This window comes from Amblyraja radiata, chromosome 10 (assembly GCF_010909765.2).
Source record: "Amblyraja radiata isolate CabotCenter1 chromosome 10, sAmbRad1.1.pri, whole genome shotgun sequence".
Lineage (NCBI taxonomy): Eukaryota > Metazoa > Chordata > Chondrichthyes > Rajiformes > Rajidae > Amblyraja > Amblyraja radiata.
Genome location: NC_045965.1, coordinates 15526436 through 15545388, shown reverse-complemented (window position 1 = coordinate 15545388; position 18953 = coordinate 15526436). Strand labels below are relative to the sequence as shown.

The 18953-nt window shown below is 41.4% G+C and overlaps 1 protein-coding gene across 2 annotated transcripts in view; it reads left to right on the top strand.

Annotated features, from left to right (window-relative positions):
- Window positions 1–18953, top strand: part of trmt1l (tRNA methyltransferase 1 like) — a 53780-nt gene that overhangs the window by 8511 nt on the left and 26316 nt on the right. For both annotated transcript variants that reach the window (XM_033028169.1, XM_033028168.1), the window contains exons 4-10: window positions 4094–4207; window positions 8410–8474; window positions 8878–9007; window positions 11179–11305; window positions 11658–11737; window positions 13991–14240; window positions 16244–16456. In XM_033028169.1, the coding sequence (XP_032884060.1) occupies window positions 4094–4207; window positions 8410–8474; window positions 8878–9007; window positions 11179–11305; window positions 11658–11737; window positions 13991–14240; window positions 16244–16456 (979 nt within the window). The remainder of the gene's footprint in view (window positions 1–4093; window positions 4208–8409; window positions 8475–8877; window positions 9008–11178; window positions 11306–11657; window positions 11738–13990; window positions 14241–16243; window positions 16457–18953) is intronic.

Sequence of the window (18953 nt, the reverse complement as noted above, 5' to 3'; positions counted from 1 at the left end):
AGAGAAAGGCAGAGGCGGAGAACAACGTGGGGACTGCGGATCAGACAGAAAAACAGGAGACTGGCCAGAAACCGGTGGACTGCTAGATGGCGACTGCCAAGGCGGATAAGAAGAAGAAGAATCAGTAGGAGAAAGACGTGGAGGAGACGTGGCGTTGAGATCAGTAGGAGAAAGACGGGGAGGCGAAACTCGGAGGCACCGTTAGAGGCACGGTAGGGGCACGAACAACAACAGGATTAGGCGGCACAATCCGAGGAGGAGAGTCGAGCCACGGAGAGGGAGGCTCCGGGAATGGAAGCGGAGGCGCAGGCTCACGGACAGCTAACAGATGTTGGCGACTGCGACGGTACACAATGCCCTCGTAGTCTACTAAATAGGAACGGGGTGAGTCCGCCACTCCTACTACAGTGGCAAGCTTGGAAAACCCGGTAGGTGACTGCAAACGGACAACCTGACCCGTCGTGAGGGGGGGTAGGGGGCGGCAAGACTTGTCGTGGGACCGGCGCTGGATTTCGTGGCGTTGAGAAATACGGCGGTGGACCGCATCAGGGTAGCGTACCACCGGCACAAGCGACTGCTGAGCGATCGGCATTGGCGGCCGGAGGACACGGGACATGAGCCGCTGAGCAGGTGAACCCAAAACACCGTCTCTAGACACGTTTCGCAGATTTAACAGTCGCTGATAAAAATCGCAGTTTGACAAGCGAGACTGCTCCAGCAACGTCTTTGCGCTGCGCACAGCACGTTCAGCCAGTCCGTTACTCTGAAGGAATTCAGGGCTGCTAGTAAAGTGAGTAAAGTTCCATTTCGTAGCGAAGGCAGCAAATTCGGCGCTAGTAAATTGACGGCCGTTGTCAGTCTGGAGCTTGACCGGGGAACCAAAGACAGCAAAATGACGTCGCAGCTTGCCGATGACCATCTCCGATGTGATGGTGGGAAGAAGGTCCACTTCAAACCAGGATGAATACGAGTCCACCAACACCAGGTAGTGCTTCCACCGCCACTCAAAAATATCTGCAGCCAGTGAAGACCAGGGCATGTCGAGGGCCGGCTGCTGCAACAGGGGCTGCCGCTGCTGGTGAGGGGCCATGGAGTTGCACTCGGAGCACGCCGCCACTCGAGCCTTGATATACTTGGCCATGGCAGGCCAATAGTACTGCCCTTGAGCATGAGCAACGGTAGCGTCAGCGCCCGGATGCCCCAAATGAGCAGCAGAGTAGTAAGCCTCATAGAGTGTGGCAGGGATCACCACCTTGTGACCTTTCACGATGATACCCTCCCGAACCACAAGCTCATCCCGAACCAGGAAGAAGGGCCGCCAACAAATTTACCCAGATAATTTACCATACCGAGAAACCGCTGCAGGCCAGCGACATCAACAGGTGCAGGGAACTCGGAGATGGCAGCAGTTTTTGTTGGGTCAGGCTTCAGGTCACGAGAGGTAAAGATGTGGCCGACATACGACACTTCAGACAACCGGAACCTACACTTGGACGGGTTCAGCTTGAGGTTTATCTGGCGAGCCCGGTCGAGGACCCGTCGGAGATTTCGGTCGTGTTCCGTGACATCCCGACCATACACGAGGATATCATCGACAATGATGGAACATGGCAGCCCGGCAAACAATTGCTCCATGGAGCGCTGGAAGACTTCGCTCGCCGAGCTTATCCCAAAAGGCATTCTTAAAAACTTGTACCTCCCAAATGGCGTTGCAAAAGCTGTCAAGTCAGTTGACTCCCTGTGCAGTGGAACCTGCCAAAAGGAACTCCTAGCATCGAGAACTGAGAATACGGTGGCTTGACCAACCTGGGCCGCAACATCCTCAACAGTCCGCATAGGGTAGTGGGGCCGCTTAATGGCAGTGTTCAAGTCCTTCGGGTTGATGCAAACCCGTATTTCATTCTTCCCTTTTTTTATAGTAGCAACCATCGTAGACACCCAGCTAGTGGGCTTACTGATCGCTTCTAGCACCCCCAAGTTTACCATTCTGTCCAGCATCGCTTTAACTTTGTCTTTAATCGCGAAAGAGACCCTATGAGGCGAACGGCACACAGGAGTTATGGAGGAATCAGTGGTAATTTTATATACAAGCGGCAGATTACCGAGCTGATCATCGAAGAGGTCAGGGTATTCAGAGACAGGGTCCAGCACCACCCTCACCTCATGGACTGTGCTGTCGAAAGCAACCAGACCCAGATCCTGGCATGCTTGATTGCTCAGCAGATGCACACAATCACAATCCAACACAAAAAAAGACAGGTCACGAGATGTCTTCTGTAGCTTGCAGTGGAAAGTTACCCTCCCGACAGGTGTCAGCTCCTATCCTCCGTACGCTCGGAGCACAGAGCGGTCTGCAGTCATACTTTCATTAGACCTTATCTGGTGGAAGAGTGATGTTGATATTACGCTGACCTTGGCACCAGTGTCCAATTTCGCAGAGAAGGTCTTGTCATTAACAGTAACAAGCACCGATGGGTCGGGGAGTCGAGTCTGGTTGTGCAGCAGAGCGTAAACACTGGCATCCCCCATAGAGATGCTGGAGTCTGACTCGGGGGCTGACTCCTCAATGTACTGAGAATCAAGGACACTTTCAATCCTCTGGAGATTGTTTAACACCTGGTGAGGAGGCTGAGCGACGTTCCCATGGGAACGACAGACCGCCGCAAAGTGGTTCTGTTTTCTGCAATAGTTGCAGGCTTTTCCATAAGCAGGGCACAGAGACTGTGGCAAATGTCCATACCCACAATTGGGGCACTTCCTGGCACTCTGAGGGTGAGGGGCAGGAGTTGGGCGAGGCTGTGGTTTAAAACTGTTCGGTGGCCGCCGCGGCACAGACAGAGCAGCCACGCTAACGGCACGGTTCCCAGATCCTCTCTCCCCACGAAACGGAGTAACAATCTCAGCAATGCGACAAGCATGCACAGCTTCGTTCAACGTGAGGTCAGGCCTCCGTAATAAATCAGCCCGCAACTTCTGGTCTAACATGCCAGTAACTAACATGTCCCGCGTGAGCTGGTCACACAACTCACCAAAACGACAGCGCTGAGCTAGATAGCGGAGGTCGGCAATGAAACAATCCACAGGTTCCTCAGGCTGTTGCTTGCGAGAAAAAAACCGAGCCCGCTCCAAAATGCGGTTCGAGGGAAGGTCACAAATTTCAGTAAACTTCCTCAACAGACACACCGGGTCGTCGGGAGACTCGGCTGGCTCAGCAATCTGGTCATCTTCGCCCAGGACCGCTGGACTGTACACAAACGACTTAGCCCGCCTCATGGCATCAGGCCCAGCAAGGTTCAATAGCAGCGATGCTTTGACAGCAGCAGGGTCATTACGGTGTGCAATATTCACATAATGGGTGTAGTCCATGACGAACGTGTCCCATCGCTCCGCGATGTCGGCGTCAAAGACTAACGGGGGGCTTGCGACAAGATGAAGCCATCACTACACATACACTCAAAAAGCAAAATAAAACCCGATATACGAGAGGCGCAGGTTAAACGCTTCTGACACCATGTAAAGGTATTCTAGACGTGGTCCTTAGTCCTTCACTAAGTCTGTATTAAGACACTACATCCACACGTCCCAGCACTGACCACAACTGGTCTACACACGTACTGGAACCAAGAGAGGGAGGGTGCATGCAGATACTACAGTTATACTACCTAAGGTGGGAGTGTCAAATGGTAATGAGGTAGCTACATATTTGGTTGCATGCATAACCACCTACAGGTCTCGACCCGAAATGTCACCCATTCCTTCTCTCTAGAGATGCTGCTTGTCCCGCTGAGTTATTCCAGCATTTTGTGTCTATCTTTTGTTTCCAAGCAAGACTATTGTAGGATGTGAAACTCAAGACAACAGCAATAATCTATTATCTGAAAATAGGTGCGTTTGATGCTTGTTTGATCTGAAAACTACAGATCTTTGTTATTTTTTAGGAACTGCCATCTGATAAACACTGGTTACAAATTGATTCAAAATAACAATGTAGAAATTTGTCAGAGAGATAAAATATTATTCATGTAATCTTCATTTCCCTTGTTTTACTGTCTGATCTTGTTGAATAATCACAATTGGCAACATGTTTTATCAGCTGGTAAGAAGACCTGCCCTTTGTGTCCGGAAGAAAAGTTCAAGCCGAACTATAGTCACAAGCTACGAAGACATTTGCAACATCTACATTGGAAAGTGTCCATAGACTTTGAAGGTAACATTTTCTCCTGCTATGTCACTCTCCCCACAACAAACATATTGGTTTATTATCGTCGTATGTACCAGATAGAGTAAGAAACATTTTGTTTTGCATACTATCCAGTCAAATAATACTAAACCAGAGTACATCATGGTAGTACATTAAAGAGTAAAACATACATTGCAGAATATAGTGTTACAGCCACACAAAAAAGGTGGTTAGAAAAAGTGCAGGGAGTAAATCAAGGTTGTTTGGGAGATCGGGAATAGCATATCAGAGGTCCGTTCAAGAGTCTGATTACAGCGGGGAACAAGCTGTTTTCTGAATAGGATGCAGAGAATTCCACAGACTCTCTGTGAGGAAAAAGTGTTTCCTCGTCTCCGTTCTAAATGGCTTACCCCTTATTCTTAAACTGTGGGCCCTGTTTCTGGACTCCCCCAACATTGGGAACATTCTCCAACATTTCCGCCACTTTCAACATGACCCCACCACCAATTACATCTTCCCATCCCCACCCCTCTCCACCGTTTCACTCCTTTTGCAATTCCTTGGTTCACACATCCCTTCCCCACCAAACCACCCCTACTTACCACTCCAACCACTGGTGATGTAACACCCATCCCTATACCTCGTGCCGCACATCCATCCAGGGATCCCAGTAGTCTTTCCAGGTGAGAGAGAAGTTGACGTGCGCCTCCTCTAACCTTTGGTAAATTCGGTGTTCTTGACGTGATCTTCTTTACAAGGGCGAGAGCAAGCGTAGACTCGGCGACTATTTAATCGAAAACTTGTGCTCAGACTGCTGGATCACCTGGTTGCTAACCATTTTATCTCTTCTTCCCACCCTCATATTGACTTTTCTGGCATGGGCCTCCTCCATTGCCAGGGCGATGCTACATGCAAACAGGAGGAACAGCACCTCATATTCTGTTTGGGCAGTTTACAATCTAATAACATGAACATTGAATTCTCCAGTTTTAGGTAACTATCCAAAAGACAAACCTTCCTTCCTCCAACATTTTCCCAATTCCCTGTACCTCCCTTAGACGCTCCTATTTCTCCCTTCCTCCTCCCCTTTCACCTATATTTTTTCCGTTTGATTCGAAATTCTATCCTTATCCCACACTTTTTGTCTTTTCATCTCTTTCATTTGTCCAACCATACATCTATCCCCCCCCCCATCACCTGCATTTACTTATCACTTGTCAGGCTTTGTCTTGCCCCTCCTCTCTTCCAGCACCCCTCCCCCCCCCCCTCACCCCACCACAATCAGTTTGAAGAAGGGTTCTGACCAGAAACATAACCTAACCATGTACTCCAGAGATGCTGCCTGACTCGCTAAGTTACTCCAGCATTTGTGTCTTTTCCTGAGGATGTAGTTACTCATTAAGTTCAACTAAACCTGCTTAGAAACTGTAGGCAGCATTCAAAACGGACAACTGTGACACTAAGTTGCTGATTGTTAAAAAATAACTTTATCATTCACTTTTACTAATGACCAAAAAGAGGGTGAATGCTGATCCAATGCATTTATATTGGTTTCATTTCTCGTCACTCGCTTCCTACTACAAAATAACACAAGCACCCTTTTCCGAAAAGTTTCTAGAAAAATCCCGCTGAACCCTATGTGAACATCCCTATGATATGTTAATGAAAATCAATCATTTATAAATTCAACGGATACTTCTTGGGGGTCTCCAGCCTTTTGTTTAGCTTTGGCAAGAATGGTTTTCCCACTCCAAATTGACTGCAGAGGTTTGAAATCCTGATTTCTCGTGCTTTGAGGTTGTTGGTGCTATAGCATTTGTTGAAAAATTCTGGGTACTTTTCAATAAGGGGCTCCTTGAACTACTTCATAAATTATTTTCCAGTACCAAGTTTCGAACAGCATAACTGCTTCATGACCATTTCCAAACCTTGGCTTTAAAACAGAAACCCTTTATGTGACAGATTTTGCCAATCGCTGCTCTGACAGTTCTATTCAGTCTACAGCTTTGGCTTATTATGGAGCAATCAAACTTTGTATCGTATGATTCAAATTCAAATAGCTCTTCTTTGCTTTGATAAAAATTATAGTTACTATAAATAAAACTGCTTCTCCAACAATTGTGAAATAAAGACATTCAGATGAGTTTCCATTTCAAGAAGACGGCTGGTCATGGAAATAAAATACTTGATTGTGTAGCTGTCTGGCCGATAAGCAGAGTAGTTAGAAAGCAGAGAAACGATATGATATGATAGAACTTTATTTATCCCAGGTGGGCAATTGGTCTGCCAACAGTCATAAAACACAACAAGATATATGACCCACAAAATTAAAGTGACGAGTGGAAAGTCCAGGATTGGGGAATGTGCAAACACTGGGGAGGGGGGAAGGGGAGTCAGTCTACCCCACGACAGAAGGGGGAGGAGTTGTACAGTTTGATACCCGCAAGGGAAAAGGATCTCCTGTGGCGTTCTGTGCTGCATCTTGGTGGAACCAGTCTGTTGCAGAAGGTGCTCCTCAGGTTGACCAGGAGAGGGTAAGCAGTGTTGTCCAAGATGCTCTGCAGTTTGAGGAGCATCCTCCCCTCCGAGACCATCCCCAGTGAATCAAACTGCAACCCCAGGACGGCGCCAGCCTTCCTGATGGGCTTGTTAATTCTGTTGGCATCCACGGCTTTCGCCCTGCTGCCCCAGCACACGACACCGAAGAAGATGGCACTGGCCACCACCGATTGGTAAAACATCTGCAGCATCTTACTGCAGACGTTGAAAGAGCAGAGCCTCCTCAGAAAATACAGATGGTTCTGTCCCTTATACAGTGCCTCAGCGTTCCTGGACCAGTCCAGTTTATTGTCCAGGTAAACAAGGTACTTGTACTCCTTGGTAAATTGCACATCCACACCCTTGATGGAGACGGGACAGGGGAGTTCCTCTCCTCCTAAAGTCCACCACTAACTCGTTAATCTTGTTGGTGTTGAGCTGCAGGTGATTTAGCCAATACCACTCAACAAAGACAGCTCCACACAATGTTTGGCCTGTACCTGAATTTGGCAATAAAAAGAGCTATAGATTAAAACACAAGACTACTGAAACGCACACCTCTATACTCACAATGGAAGAGCTGCACTGTAGATGGACACACAGGTGCACTGCAGAGAGCCTTGCTTGCTGACAGAGCAAGGTGACACATACAGATACATTGTGATGTAACCATAAGGGAATCAGTAAACCTGGTAGTGCTTCTGCCTAGTGAGCCTGCACTGAGATAAATCATTTCTCTTTGGTATTTAGTCTTTGTGTAAGGGGGTAATTTGATATTCTGATTAAATAGTGCACGTGTGAGCTATAGCTTTGTAAAATTTAATTGTGCTTTGCTTACTGAATTTATCTGAGTGTATTAATTTGATTCATTTGAAAATCAGGTGCTCTCTTGGATTTTTTCTTCCTACCCTTACTTCATTGTAAAGAATCCATCCGGTTCATCCTGATGCATAAGCCAATATTCTGTCTTTTTATCTGGACACTTTGCAACTTTCTTCTCAAAATAAATGAGTTGATTCCTTTCATTTCTTGGACATCCAGTGCTAATAAATGAAGGGACTCCTCTATCAAATAGTGCCGTGGAATTTTTTGTATGCATCTAACTTCTAACTTTTCTTGTCATTAAGCTACCAGGATTTGTTTAGTTTAGTTTAGTTTAGAGATACAGCATGGAAACAGGCCCTTCGGCCCAACGAGTCCGCACCAACCAGCGATCCCCGCATATTAACACTACCCTACGCACACGAGGGACAATTTACACATACACCAAGCCAATTAACCTTCAAACCTGTACGTCTTTCGAGTGCCTATTGTTATGAGATGAATAAATGATTGGGTTAATTTATAAAAGCATGAGATATGGCTCAAGTAAGTCAGGTGACAAAGAGAAAGTGTGGACTCATTCTTCACATGTTATTTGCTGATGTTTAAATGAACAGAGCTTCTATGAAGGTCATCATAAGGCTATCAAGCAACTTGAAGAGGGGTAGTTAAAAAGGGATCAACCACCCCCCCCCCCCCCAAGAATCAAAATCTATTTGCAAAATAATCACAAGCTTGCCTTTTATTATAAAGCCAAGAATATGTGTAACTTATTTTATATACTGCCAATATTTTGCCTCAATAGCTGATCCAGTGCAGACTGTTTGCTCCTCTGCTTACTAATTCTTACTGAATTCACTTTACAACAGGTTACAGAATGTGTATCTGTCACTTAGCCTGCCGACGAATGAAAACCAACCTCAATGGAGAACAGGTAAAAGGAACATGTGCCTTCTAAATGTTCCTGGTGATTCATTATTAAAACAATATGTAATCATTCATAAAAAATAATTATTAATACTCTTTAAATCCTGCTTTCCTAATTTTCTGCACTGTTTTCATTTGTGAAAATAGAATACTCCGTTTGCTGATATGGATGTTCTCAGCATTTCCATAACAATCATTTCGTAGAACAATGAAACTCCTGCAATTATCTAGCGTGAAATATTTATTCTCGGATGTGAGAATAAGCTTTCACGGTCATTTGTCATCAGTATAGATATCATAGATCAGACAATTATCACTAACACAAACTATAGTGGGAAATTTATGTCAAATGGATGTGACAAAGTTCTCAGTGATAGAACTTCTGATTTAATGTACATTTCTACTTCCAGGTGCCAGTGCGGATTGGAGCACACTACCATTGCATTGTCTGCTCAGCCACGATTGCACGGAGAACAGACATGATCAGTCACATAACACGGCACTTGAACAAAGGAGATACAGAAGCAAGCTTCACTGGAGGTGCATGAAATATGTTTGGATGACTTGAAATAAGTGGAAATTGATTATCTTTGAACGCACTATTTCAAAAACATTTTCTTAAAAACTATATAGCAGCCATATATAGCAGCAACTATATAGCAGCCCGAGCAGCCATCTCAAATCGACTGAAGCTGACCAATCTAGGTTTACACAGTGGCCGTCACAACGCTGCGCCGTATCAGTTTTTCTAGGCTCATGAATTAAAACCTCAGCCGGATCTCTTACTGAAGGTTCAGTGGCTGCTGCAGGCAAATGTATACATACTGATGTCTGTTCAATGCATCTTACTTTATTGTAAAAATCAAAAAAAACTGCAGATGCTGGAAATCTGAAATTAATATGGAAAATGGTGAAAATACCCAACATGCCTGACAGCAATTGTGGAAAGAAAAACAGTGTTGATACTTTGGATTGAAAAACAGGAAAAGAGAGAAAACAAGTTGTTTTACAGCTGCAGATGTCGGGGTGGGGGGGGGGGGGGAGACCTACACAAAATGCTGGAGTAACTCATTGGGACAAGCAGCACCTCTGGAGAGAAGGAATGGGTTATGTTTCAGGTCGAGACCCCGGAAATGGAATTAGAATCAGCTATATTATCCCTGAATCGCGAATAGGCTTCAGGTGCTGGACATGCCACTTTCGTTCCAATCTTCTGCTGGCACTTAACAAAAAAAAACTGCTGGAGGAGCCTTTTGTGTCTCCATTCTGCTGGCACTCAGTGTTTGGAGAATTACTTGAGATACCAAAGAACATCTTTGGAAAATAATCTGTGTTAAAATATCTCTGGTTCGGGGTAGAGAAGTCTGATAAAGGGTCTTGATCCAAAACGTCACCTATTCCTTTTCTACAGAGATGCTGCCTGACTTGCTGAGTTACTCCAGTATTTTGTGTCTATCTTCAGTGAAAACCAGCATCTGCAGTTCCATCTAACACAAAGAATATTTACTTGGCTCGTGAATTTGTAGTTCATGTGGATGCTATTGAAATACATGAGCTTCATTCAACGTAACATCTTCCATTATCCTGAACTGTACAGAACAGTTAATAATGTACACCCTATCTTTCATGTTGCTTATATAACCAGCTAATGAAAACGGACAAGCAGAAATAATAGAGACTACTTCTAGTCAAGAGACAAGATAGTTTTATTGTCATATGTCCCAGATAGGACAATTAAATTCTTGTTTGCTGCAGCACAACAGAATATGTAAACATAATACAGAACAGGAGATAAAAGTTCAGTGTGTCTATATACCATAGACCATATATGTACACAATAAATAAACAGATAAAGTGCAATAGACTGTTATTGTTCAGAGCTTGTTTGACGTCGTATTTAGTAGCCTGATGGCGGTGGGGAAGAAGCTGTTCTTGAACCTGGATGTTCCAGATTTCAGGCTCCTGTACCTTCTTCCCGATGGTAACGGAGAGATGAGTGTGTGGCCAGGATGGTGTGGGTCTTTGATGATGCTGGCAGCCATTTTGAGGCAGCGACTGCGATAGATCCCTTCGATGGTGGGGAGGTCAGAGCCGATGATGGACTGGGCAGTGGTCACAATTTTCTGCATTCTTTTCCGCTCCTGGACATTCAAGTTGCCGAACCAAGCCACGATGCAGCCAGTCAGAATGCTCTGTACTGTGCACCTGTAGAAGTTTGAGAGAGTCCTCCTTCACATACCGACTCTCCGTAGTCCCTAATCTTCTCAGGAAGTAGAGGCGCTAATGTGTCTTCTTTATAACTGCATCAGTGTGCTGGGACCAGGAAAGATCTTCGGAAATATGCACGCCCAGGAATTTGAAATTCTTGATCCTTTCCACCATCGTCCCATTGATATAAAAGGATTGTGGGTCCCCATCCTACCCCTTCCAAAGTCCACAATCAGTTCCTTGTTTTTGCTGGTGTTGAGAGCCAGGTTGTTGTGCTGGCACCATTTGGTCAATCGGCCGATCTAGTACACATCTTTCTATGAAATTCATCAGTTTAATAGAATTGTGCCACTTTTGCTAAACTGATACATTTCCGCTCCTTTCCAAGAGGGGACAAGCAGCCTATATAATCTACCCCTTAATAGGAATCTCATAAGTATTTCCTAAATTCTTTGTCTTCAAAGCTGTGCTTCATTTCTTTTACTTGTCATTCTCCATTTCAGCCAGTAGTGGGCAATTGTCATCCACTGAAGTGATGAAGGAAGTTGACACTGATGTTCATGTATTTCCAAACCACACAACTCCTCAAAAAACAGATTCTTTCTTTAACCCTAAAATGAAACCTAACAGGTGATGTATCTGGCTTGTTATTTTTGCTTCATTTTCCCTATTGTATTAATTCAGAACTGTTTAGTACTTTTTAACTTTGCACACAGTAATTCAAGTAAATTTATCAGACAGCTGACTAAACATATCTTTCCTACTTCAATAATACGTTATTTACAAATTAATATGGCTTATAATTTGTAATATAATATTCTACATGGAATAATCCATTATAAACACCAGTTTGCTAACTTAATTTTTTAGCTTTCCATCAATCATTTTCTGCCCTTGTTATGTCAGTGAATAACTTTAATAAATTACATTGAAGATCTCCATAAAATGGAAATGCCTTACTCTAGTGCTATTTGTATTGCAGACAACTGATATTCTGCACTCTTGCTGTTCTGGCTCAAGAGCGCAAACATCTGGAATGTTTAGATGCCTTTGGAGCTACAGGTTAGTGATAATTGTAATTTTCCACTATACTTGATGCTTTATGCTTAATCATGTATTGCCTTTCCACTAACGTGTTCATTTTTATGTTAAGAGGTTTTTAACCAATATTTAATTGCTTTCTTTGGATCCTACTAATTACTCTGCTTGCTACCAATATGATCAATTCAGAGACGGTTGGTGAAATGAAGAGAACTGGGAACCCATCCACATTTTCCATTCCGTTCCTTTGAAAATTGCTTGGTTTTGGCTTGAAGTTGGAACAGCAGGCACTATCCTCATGAGTATTTAAGTTATTTTCTTGTACTACTAATCTATATACTCAATTAGAAATCATTTCTAATGTATCAAATTAAAAGATCAAATTGCCCTGATCCCAGCTGTTACATTTTCTCTGTAGATCCCAAGATGTGGAAGTGGCTTGGTAGAAGGAAAGTGTAATTTTCTTGAAAAATAGCACAACATTTATATCCTTCAAATTCACAAGATACATTTGATGTTTTATGTTCAAGTAATTGTGTTTAAATTATATGTTACTGCCATCTAAATCTAGACTGACTTGAACTTAAAACAGATTCCTCGTTTTTAATATTGGATATCCTTTATTCAGTTTGTTTGTGTAAATCTGAAAACGTTTACATGTTAATGATCTTGTAATTCTCTTACAAGTCTTGCCGGTTAATGCATTGTTTTCAACATTTTCCCCCTGTGTATCATGTTACTTTCTTGGTTTGTGGAAATGTATTTATGGTTAGTTTTATGTTTTTAGCTGGGACAAAAAAGTTTGTGATTTTGAACTAAAACCTCACTTGAGAGAGATCTGAATATGCCCTGATACTGATAAACTGCTGCACATTCAGAGGTGCTATCTTTCAGATGTCCCGTGGAACTAAAGTCACTTTGCTACCTCAGTTGGATGTAAATATGTTTGGGAAAAAAACTGGGGTGTTCCCCCATTGTACAGGGCAATGTATTAGCAAGTATTAACAATTGATTATTGGTACTTATAATTATTCTGCTGTTTGTGTGACCATGCTGTTTCAAATTACTGCCATTTTGCATTACTTCATGTGCTGTGTGGCATTTATCGCCCACTCCTAATTGCCCTTGAATAGGCTGATTATCTGGGCTGGGGTGTTCAAGAGGCAGTTGAGAGTCAATAGCTTTGCGTTGAGTCTCGGGTTACACACAGACCAAGTAAATATGGCAAAGTTATGTGAGTAAATGGGTTTTTAACTCCATTTGCTAGTTTTGTTGTCACCATCACTGTTTCAGTTAAATGAACTGAAAATCACCCACCTGTTGAGAAGAGTTCAAATTTATGCCACTGATTTATTAGGCCAGGCTAGATTTCAGAGTTTCATCCAACGTAGGATGCTTAGATTGAAGGCCAGCCCTAATGATCAACAACTATCGTTTTTTCCTACATTTATTTGTGACTGGGCTGTAAAGGCACTTTGGTCGCTGTAATGCAGTGTGGACGTTGTGATGTTTTGAAAGGGACATTTGGTCCTGCTAATCCTTTCTTTCTTATTGATGTCATTACAGCAAAGCAGCCAGGAAGGATTTGTGTCTGAGGCTAATACAGGAATAGATGTTTTGCTTATAGCTTTCATTATTAATCCTCTGCATGTGCAATTTTTTGGATGTGCAATGTTTTGATATTAAAAATATAATATCAGATTAAAAGAAGTGTGAATGAGGTCACGGTAGTCAACTGATTCGAGCTGAAACAGGTTTTTATGGACACTGTTTTCTTAATTCTAAGAAATGGCTTACAAACTTTATAGTTACTTTATATTTGCATTTACATAGTTTAAGTGGTGGAGGAGTTATCTCCAACAGCGACTTTCATGATTTGATCATTTGGGGCTGACCATCAATCTAAGCATCCTACGTTGGATTAAAATCTGAGATCTAAAACTCTTCAAGACTGCAGAGAGGAAAGTAAATCTATTATATGATGCCTTCCCTGTTCTCATGTTTCTTCCCAAATCTTTATGCCCATATGGTTATTTTGAATTTTCTATGCTTTTTCATAACCTGACATGTTGACATATTGCTCAAGGGAATATGCCCTGAATGGCAACTGAGCTGGTTTTGCTTCCTTGAATTGATCAGAGAGTGGTTTTGTCGACAGATGTGAGCTAAATGTCAAACTCACACTATCCATCATGTCCTAGTCAGGCTGCTTGGCAATACAGTTGCTATATCTCTACTTATGAAATAAAATGGGTTATTCTGCTATTCTTGCAGGAATTATGGGGTTACAGTGGGCCAAACACCTTGGAGATGCTGTGAGAGTCACCATAAATGACATAAACGAGGGCTCTGTGAAGATGATTGGAGAAAATTGTCACCTAAACCGAATGAAGGTGGTGATGAACAGAAAAGAAGAGGAGGAGGATGAAGATGAGGTTGAGGAAAATGATGATACTTTAGGTACTATTGAGGTCACACAAATGGATGCCAATGTACTCATGCATTTGAGAGCTTTTGACTTCATGTGAGTGAAACATCATAATATAAATACTTTGGATATTAATATTTCATTTACTGTTCATTGACTTGAATGCATAAACGAAGAGTGCTAAACGAAGAGTGCAAAAAATAGAACGTGTTAGTTAAATTTACAGGTCAGTTGGTTATGAAGTACATATGATCCTATTTGATGTTCTTTTTGAAGAATGCCCAGCAGATTAATCAATATATAGACTTTGAGCTGATTCTAACTCATAAAGGGAAATAAATATTTTAGCCATGCTTACAGTATGTGGTCTTAAATATACAATCATAGGAGTGAATTGCTTTAGGCAACCTTCTTAATTTCAATTTTTTGTTCTGCAGCAAAATACTCCTTCTGACTAATTCCCTGAAGCCTGGTCAGGGATGGAAAGTTACTGCCCCTCTTTAAAATCTTAAACACTTGTGTGCTCTCATAATTTACAAATGTTCACAATAGCTAGAGCATATGGACGGAGAAAAGTAATCGAGGTTTGTTTGAAAGTATAATAAATGAACAATGGACTGGAAGATGAGCAGTTTAACAATAGAAGTCAGAACTAATGATGTGTATATATTGAAATATTTTGACAAACTAATAATTATCATTTGACTTGGCAAATGCTGTGGAAAATCAGTATTGACAGAGTAGCTGCAGATGAAGGAAAAATATTTTTATTGCCGACAGATGTTGCCTGTTCTAGATCTGCCCATAGTTTTAACGTGAATTTCACTCTGCCCTGTTGAGAATAAAGTGAGTTAACTGTAATGAATACCATGTGTACGTCGAATTTGATTATTCGTGGGATCAAAATTGCATCTTGAGAAGGTAGTAAATATAGTCATTTGTATCTGTTTGCATTGAAAGTATTGTAAGCTTTGTAGATTGTCTATTTTTAGTTGTCATGTTAGATTTCTGGAACTTGAGAATTCTTTGCCACATAAGTATAATAATACAGTAGAAGTAATTTAACATCCATGGAAATCTGTTCTGTTAACCATTTTACAGTCTACAAAACACAAATATAACAGGGTACATGCTGAGCAGTGGACGTGCTATTTAAATTCACCCCAATAGGTCTGAAAATAGCTAAAATGTTTGCAGTTCAATCCTGGTTGAAGCTGTAACTTTGAGATTGGCTTTCATCATATTTTTTGGAACTGGCATTCCATTGGCGGGAAAGGATAAACAATGAATTACTGGGACGAGGAGACTGATAGAAGTAGAAATACTTGGATAGAGTGGATGTGGAGAGGATGTTTCCACCAGTGGGACAGTCTAGGACTAGAGGTCATAGCCTCAGAATTAAAAGACGTTCTTTTAGGAAGGAAATGAGGAGGAATATCTTTAGTCGGAGGGTGGTGAATCTGTGGAATTCTTTGCCACAGAAGGCTGTGGAGGCCGTCAGTGGATATATTTAAGGCAGAGATAGATAGATTCTTGATTTATAAAGGGGTCAGAGGTTATGGGGAGAAGGCAGGAGAATAGGATTAGGAGGAAGAGATAAATCAGCCATGACTGAATTGCAGAGTAGACCTGTTGGGCCGAATGGCCTAATTCTGCTCCTATCACATGATCTTATGAAGTACCATGTTTTGGTGTTTGATCATTTAATTGCTGGCATTACCTTCTTGCTTACCAGGCTCTGCTCTCTAGATCACCTTTACTAAACCCGTCTCGTATTGCCCTTGAATCTTTTCCAGCCACATTTTTGTTCATTGTCACTTCTTGTTCTTTGGCATCTCAATGTTCTGTGTGAAGTGCAACCTCAGTGTTCATTGACTTAAAGGTGCTTTAAGATTGTGCATTTGTAGGGCAAAGTCCATTCAGAAAAGGCCATTCTGGCCCGAGCTATCTTCCATCTTAAAGATGGAGTGTATTAGAAGTTGAAGGTGTACATTGCTGTGTAAAATGTGATGAAAGTCTCTTTTTCTTCAAGTATCAAAGTTGGCAGATATTACCATTGCAACTAACTGTATATTATACATATTTTTGTCTTGGGACAGTCATCTTGACCCATTTGGAACAGCAATAAATTACTTTGATGCTACCTTCAGAAATGTGCGGAATCTTGGAATCGTTTCTGTGACATCCACTGACATTAGCACATTGTACTGCAAGGCCTTAAATGTCACCATGCGCCACTATGGTTGTAATATTGTCCGGACAGAATACTATAAAGAGGTGGCAGCCAGAATGGTCATTGCTTCTATGGCAAGGTAATGTGTTGACTGTTTATCTTTTGCAAAACACAAGATTTTTAGAGAGCACCTCCCAAGTAGCTTTTCAAGTTAAGAATAATCTGATAATATATTTACCACTTTTTTTTAGACTAATACATCTCGGGAGCAAATCCTTTCAAATCAAAACATCTTTTTTTTTAAATTTGCTTTGATTTCAATAAATAAGCCAGCTCTATTCCTCAAATATGAATTTATCTACTACATTTTTGATAAGGTGTTTCTTAAATATTTCTGTGGTCATTATTACAGTTACTTTGTCTGTAGTAATGAACATTGTAAGTGATGCTGTCCAGGTTGTCCCTCAGGAGAATTGCTTTTTGCTGACTTTAATGTAGTTTTAAGATTTGCATTGGTTCTTGTATCTTTCTCATTTACAACTTCTAAAATTTTAGGGTGGAAATGCTGCAAATGTCTTTTCAAATTTGAAGCTCTTGTTGGAGCCTTTTTTTTAATCAGAGCCAGAGAAACAACTGAGTTTTACTTCACACAATCTTTCACCATCATCATCTTCTATCATACACTGACACACAAAATGTTTTTCACCTGTAGTTATTGTAAAATATTCAAAAACAGCAGATCTGTTTGGAGTTTTCTTTACCATTGTGAAAGGGGCTTTAGATTTCAAACTTGCTAACTTGGGAAATATTGAATTAACTCAAATCTTTTTCCTGAAAAGAAAAGAATTCATGACATTAGTGAATGAACCTGAAATGGAATTATTAACGTATTTTATGTATCACAAAATACGGGGTTAAAGAATAGTAAATACTGGTGGAAGAACTGGTATACTTTACTAAACTTACCTTTAACCTTACTTTACTTACCTTTATTTACCTTCACTTTAGTAGTCTTTATTCATTGATTAAATAAGTTGAGGAAACTTGTTTTAAGGGATTAGGGGGGGTCAAGGGGACGCAGCCCCCCCTTGTTAGTTTAGGTTAGGATAAAGGGAGTGGGGTCAAGGGAACTCAGTCCCCTGTTAGTTTAGATTAGCTGGTATTTACTATACTTTTACCAAAATGAGCCCTAACATTTTTCCTTCATTACCCAACCCCTTACTAACCTTTTAACCTAGAATATTGTGTTAAGCATCCCACTGAAAGTAGAAAGTATGGTTTGCATTGACGAAAAATTGCCACATTCTTTGGCGCTTTGCCAAGACCAGTGTTTACTGCTCATCTCCTTGTCATCTCTTATTATAATTTTAATGCCCCAGGAATTAGAATTGTAATATTTGATGGAGCATTAGATAGCACTGGTTTAACCGCAATGTTCACAATAACACAGTGTGATTGAACATGTGATTTCTAATGTTATACCTTTGGCATAAACTTTGGGTCTTCCAGTCCTCTTTATCCATTGATCAGAATTTGCTTAGCTTTTATTATTTTCTGCACCTTCAACCATTTCTAGCTATTCAACGTACATAATACTTTCCTTTTTACAACCATATTTGCTAACAGAGAGCTAACAACATTTATCAAAATGTTACCAGTTTGCATCATATTAATTATCACTGTAGTTTCATGCTGCCAATTGCATGGTTTACAAGTTTATGCCATGGGCAAATTTGGATATGAGGTTTTCTCTCCAGTCATTTAGGCATTGGGTCCAAACTTTTGGAATTGAGTGGAAGCACAAGGACCAAAATTATTGGTTCTTCTATGTGTGTAACTGACTGCACAGAGGCCACTAAACACATGCAGTGACATGAAACAATATTATTTATTGTGTCATTGTTTGCACAGTTCTATTAGATGTACATTGTTTGTGAGAATATGAAAGTAGGACCTAACCTAAGGGATGCGGTCCACCTTAGCGTTAATTCAAGGATTCCACTTAGGCCTGTGATCGATACTCCAAAGGATCCATTGTCCTCCGAGCAGATATGTTCTTCCACTGATTGGCCATCCCAATACTTGCACCAATGTACTTGAATACCATAGTATCTTCCCACCTAACCTCTCTTCCTGCCCCAGCAGCTGCTCCATTCTCCCAAACAAATGTCCAAAAACATTTCCTCCTGGTTATTTCATTTCCCAGTTCCTAAGAATGATGATTGTACCTACAGTCAATTATACATAAATAAACAATGCTTTATCTATTATGCAATATTTATATGAAAAATAATTTGCATAAAATTATTGCCCTCCCTTCCTTTCTCATGCCAACTTCCTTTTTCATGAATGTATAAAATTGACTATCTGAATTGTGATTAATTTATGCAAAGCAGATACAGAAAATAAAGGTCATTGCGCTGCAGGCAAGTGCAACTAAGCACAATAAAAGCTATTGCTTTTAAATCCATGCTTAAAAATATTTGCCATTGTGTTGCTGGGCGGATTAAACATGTTTACAACTATAATACTATCTGCTAAAGTGTTATCTTTAAAAGCAGACCATGCAAAATTTATACAGAATGAAAATGAAATTGTGAAGAGACTGGATAACATTTTATCAAAACAATTTCTAA